At 40.7% G+C, this 4,925-nt stretch overlaps 1 protein-coding gene and 1 long non-coding RNA gene across 2 annotated transcripts in view; one reads left to right on the top strand and one right to left on the bottom strand.

Moving 5' to 3' along the window:
- LOC103460709 (signal transducer and activator of transcription 1-like) overlaps positions 1 to 2,669 on the top strand; it is a 15,464-nt gene extending 12,795 nt beyond the window's left edge. The window contains exons 16-22 of the mRNA XM_008402992.2: positions 118 to 167; positions 329 to 405; positions 486 to 625; positions 702 to 875; positions 1,685 to 1,748; positions 1,818 to 1,887; positions 1,966 to 2,669. Of these exons, the coding sequence (XP_008401214.1) occupies positions 118 to 167; positions 329 to 405; positions 486 to 625; positions 702 to 875; positions 1,685 to 1,748; positions 1,818 to 1,887; positions 1,966 to 2,097 (707 nt within the window). The 3' untranslated portion in view covers positions 2,098 to 2,669. The remainder of the gene's footprint in view (positions 1 to 117; positions 168 to 328; positions 406 to 485; positions 626 to 701; positions 876 to 1,684; positions 1,749 to 1,817; positions 1,888 to 1,965) is intronic.
- Positions 2,670 to 4,059: 1,390 nt separating this feature from the next.
- On the bottom strand, positions 4,060 to 4,919 carry LOC108165993 (uncharacterized). Its single transcript, XR_001776307.1, has 2 exons — positions 4,431 to 4,919; positions 4,060 to 4,361 (listed from the first exon to the last, which is right to left on the bottom strand). It is a non-coding gene; the product is annotated as an uncharacterized LOC108165993 (long non-coding RNA).
- Between the last annotated feature and the right edge of the window lie 6 nt (positions 4,920 to 4,925).

Here is a 4,925-nt window from a genome sequence, read left to right as displayed (position 1 = left end):
ATGTAATGGATTAGATTATCTTAGCCTCCATGCTAAGCTAACTAGCCTGATCCATGTAATGTCTAGTTTAAATGCTGAACTGATTAAATTGACCTGCGCGTTTCTCATGTGATCCAGATGGTCCTGATGGTCCTGATGGTCCGATTCACTGGAACAAGTTTTCCAAGGTGAGGCTCAGGACCCGTTCTAGTGCAGAGGCTCTGCCTCCCCTGACCGCCCGTCACTGCTGTAATGAATGACGCCCTAAAAAAAGTCTTCTAAAAATGTAGATAAAGTTTCATGTTTTACTGATTTTATCGCTGGATGTTTCTGACTTCCTGTTTCCCAGGATGAGAGCGTGTGGATCTGGATCGATGGGATTCTGGATCTGATCAAGAAGTTTGTGTGGGAGCTGTGGCGGGACGGGTAAGTCGGGTCGGGTCGGGTCGGGTTAGCGGCCCTCCTGCTTCTCCTCCGCCATGTCTGGATGTGTTTCTGCTCTCCAGGTGCATCATGGGATTTGTTAGCAAGGAGAGAACGCGCTCCCTGCTGCGGGAGAAACCGGTCGGGACGTTTCTGATCCGATTCAGTGAGAGCATCCGGGACGGCGCCATCACCTTCAGCTGGGTGGAGCAGTCCGCCGGAGGTCAGTGTCTCACAGACCCAAACGGGACAAACAGAACCCGAACAGAACCAGAGGACTGATCTGACCTGCTCCACAGAGAAACACGTCCACGCCGTGGAGCCGTACACCAAGAAGGAGCTGTCGGTTCTGTCTCTGCCCAACGCCATCTACAACTACACCCTGACCACGGCGGGGCGGAGCCACAACCCGCTGGTCTACCTGTACCCCGACACCCCCAAAGACGCCGCGTTCGCGCGCTACAGAGCGGCAGGTACCGGGCGGCGCCATCGGGCCGTGTTCACSTCTGGACTCGGTTCTGACGTGTGGATGAAAAATGAACGGCAGTAATTTGGCCCGTTTTTCTGCCTTCAGAGTGAAAATGGAGGCTAATTTTCCAGCTGTTCATGTCGGTTTCAAGATAAATATTTCCTACATAATTTCCTTGCTAACTAAATATGTAGTTAACAAGCTAAATACTTAACTTTAAATGAATATTCACTTATTTAACTCCATATTTAGTGAGTAAGCTAAATATTGAACTCAGATAATATTTAGTTAGCCAGTTAGCGTGCTAGTTAGTTCGCTCTGAGCCATCAAGCTAAATTCTTAGCTTCAAACTGCAATATTTCTGAATAATATGTTGAAAATGTAACTTTTATAACTTTTTCTTTCTTTTCTAAATGGCCCAGATTGTTATGTACAAATTTTGTGACTTTTAAATGAAAAACTATTCACACCCTTCAGTTTGACCAATTCTAAAACTTTGGACACAAAATATCCTATTATGACAAAATGAAAATGTATTTTTAAACAATGTTTTATGGTTGAACATAATATTTAAACTGAGTGCTTTCATAAGTATTTACACCATTTTCTGTGATGCTAAAGGATCTTAAACAAAATGTTGAGCCAACGGTGTGAAGACTTGATCACTTTTTATTTSATCAATGTTTACAAAAATGTTTAAAAGCCAGTTTTCTTGTTGTCATGGTAGGAAAGTTGGTTAAAAAGCTCAAACTAAAATCAGTTTTAGTCAGAGCTGTGTAAAGTTTCCCCCTGTTGGTGGCGCTGTTTCTGCAGAGCCGTCTCCTCCCAGCAGGAACATAAAGGACTACCTCTCCAGGAAGATCACTTTGGTCTCCATGTAAGTTTCTGCTCAACTGAAACTCTTTGCTAGTTTATCTTCAGGAAGTAAACGTGTCGTTCCCCTCAGTGACCCCACGCCGCCGCCGTCTCCGCCCAGAGACATGCCGATGACGGACATGGACCTTGAGTACCCCGAGGTGGGTTGGAGGCTGCTTCCTGTCTCATGACCTCCTTATGGCGGCTGATTAAAATGAAGGGTTTTTGTTGCTCTGCAGGTGGATCTGAACGACATTCTCAARGATTTAGAGGATTTATTGGACCTGCCTGACCTGTTGCATGTCCACCAGTCGTCTCCTCTGGAAAGCTTCAGTGATCCTGGTTTCTKGAATCAATTCATCAGTCAGTGATCAGAAAAGAAGTTTATGAACATGAGCTGGATTATTATGTACATAGTAAAAWTAAAAAAATGCAAGTTTGTCTTAAGAGGGAAATCCTTCCTCCAGGGTTTCAGGCTGAAATATAAATACACTTTTCAGTTTTTACCTCATTGCATTTTATTAAAAATGTTTTAATAAAGCTGTAAATATCCAAACAGAACAGAATGTATGTATTGTCACTGTACAATGAGATTGAAGTTAACTCCAACAGTGAATGTGATCAACACATGGYGATTGTGGAAACCTTGCATTTTATYCACTATAAGTTTAAAGCTGCCARTCTGTTTCCATAGAAACAAATTTATTACTTTTATCAGACATGATTTATGCTGCAGAAATATTCGTCTGAAACTATAAACTATTAGTTTAATGCCTTTTTGTAAATACAGCAAAACAGGAGTATGAACACGATCGATGTTTCTGTATTACTAAGGATGCGATGAGATGAACTTTTGCACCATCTAGTGGTTGGAGTGTGAACTGCACCCGATTTATTGCGTTTAAATTAGAATTTCATCAATAAACCCAGTAAATAATCTTAACCCTGAGCTGGACTGTGGATTAAAAATATATTTATGCGTACTGATAAGCATAGAAGACATTCATTTAAGTTTTTGGGTTTGAAGCTTTTTAGCAACTCTAGGCAGCAAAGGAATGGAATCTGGCTATACTATAGAATTGGTAACCAAAATGTTTAATTGCAAAAATGGTCAATTCTGTTATTGAATTTGAACATTAATGAAGCTGAATGGAAAATAAGTGCAGTTAAATATGTAAGTATTATTTTTACAAACAGATGCATAAAAACTACAACAGCTTGAAGATATATTTCTGCCAAAAAACTAAAAAGTTTTTAACTTAATCGATAAATTTTTTTCTAGAAAGAAAATCAGAAATTTTTTAAATTAAAAAACTTTCAAAATTTGAACGTTTTTGATTTCTGAAATTCCAAGTTTTTATCTAGAAAATATGAGATTGATTTAAAAACATTTTTCTTTCTAATTTTCAACTTTTGGAGCCTGAAATTTCCTTGTTTTTTTCTACAAAATTTCAACTTTTTGGCAGAAATTTCCAGATGTCGGCCCATGCATATAGATTATAACTAGATTTCTTCTGACCCGTCATTAAAAATGACTGAAAAACAACAAAAAACTAGCGCCACCTTTGGTCTGGAGTCAGAATGCAACCAAAAARAAAAAACTTTATTGTAAATTGAATAATTTACACAAACATGAGTCTCATAAAGTCTCTGTGCATCGACGACGCCGTCGTCRTAAAATACATTCAGGATACAATCATCTGACGTCAGAGGAGCCGCACGACGTCTGTGGCCGTCAGCCAATCAGAGRACAGATACCTGGAACAATTAACGCCAAGATTTCACACAAACTCACATAAGCAGAACCTGGTTTCTATGACAACGCAAAACTGCTGCAGTAGGTAGACAAAAGGAGTAAATGTCCACCAAAAAAATTTGAGATTTATCTCATAAACTTTCTAGAAAAGAATTCTGAGTCTGAAAAGTCAAAACATTTTATAGAAAAAAAAGAAAAATACTCTCAAATTTAATTTTCTAGAAAAAACAGATTTCTGAAAATGTTTGACTTGGAAATTTTCAGAATTTTAAATTTTAGTCTTTTCAAGTTCAGAATTTTTTTTTTGTTTTTCTGCATTTCTGTCAAAATTTGAGATTTTATCAAGCAATATCTTTCTTTCTAGCAAATTTCAGATTTTTCGAGCTCTGAAGTCTTCCTGTTTTTCAAGAAAATTTGAGATGAAATTTTCTGAGATTTTTTTCCAATATTTTTTGACTATTCAAACTCGTGTTTTTTTTTTTTCCCAGAAATGTTCTGAGATTAATCTCGAAGGTTTTTGGCTGAAATGTGCTCCTCCTTTTGTTTTCCATCTGGCCCTGATACTGTCGTAGGTTTCTGGTTCCCATCCCTGACTTGATATATTCATATAAATATGTGTAAATATACTGTAAACACTGGATTACAGACGCTGCATGAAGCTCACACACATCACATCAGGATACAGGCGGAAACACAAAGCAAAGCCACTGTTTTCTCCGGAGGATCCGGCGGTTCTACAGGAGGCTGTCCAGGTTCTTCTCATTGCTCGTCTTGTCAGAACCGTCGGCCGGGTTGTAGTTCTCCTGGTACTGCTGCAGGGCGGCGACCACGTCGTGATGGCCGAACTGCACGGCTTCRTCCAGCGGCGTCTTGCCCCACCTGGTCGGAGGACAGGCTGGACTCAGAACCAGGCCGGACCGGATAATGGGCCTGCTGGGCGGGACTCACCTGTCTTTCGGGACCGGGTTCACCTTGCAGGCGTCCAGCAGGAAGCGGACCACGTCCARGTGTCCTGAAGGCAGACAGAGACGCTAACTGGTTCTGCTGGGTAACTGAACCACAACATGGCTGACAGATTTATTTAGTTTCTGTTTCAAATATGTAAAATTCTKCCAAACTGGTGGAGTGATCATTCCTGTTTTACAATTTTCACTCCATGTCGTTTTTTATTTTTAAGTCAAATTTGAGGCATGATGGAGATACCTGAAAGTGACTCAGCAGGTTGTTACTAGGCAACCAAAGAGTGACCGAGTTGCTAGGTAACCAAAGAGCGGGTGAGTTGATGCCACCCAAATTAGCTTAGCTAGCCCGGCTAAAGCCTTTCCTCTGCCTACATCTCCCAGAATACTGTGCGGTCCTGGCTCGGACTCATAGACATAATATAAGAGTAGACCCCGCATTGGCTGCTCCGGCGCAGGAAATACGGCGGCCATCTTGGAGAGG

Source organism: Poecilia reticulata, unplaced genomic scaffold (assembly GCF_000633615.1).
Source record: "Poecilia reticulata strain Guanapo unplaced genomic scaffold, Guppy_female_1.0+MT scaffold_277, whole genome shotgun sequence".
NCBI classification, from domain to species: domain Eukaryota; kingdom Metazoa; phylum Chordata; class Actinopteri; order Cyprinodontiformes; family Poeciliidae; genus Poecilia; species Poecilia reticulata.
Note: the sequence above shows the minus strand (reverse complement) of the source record. Positions and strands in the feature narration are given on the sequence as shown.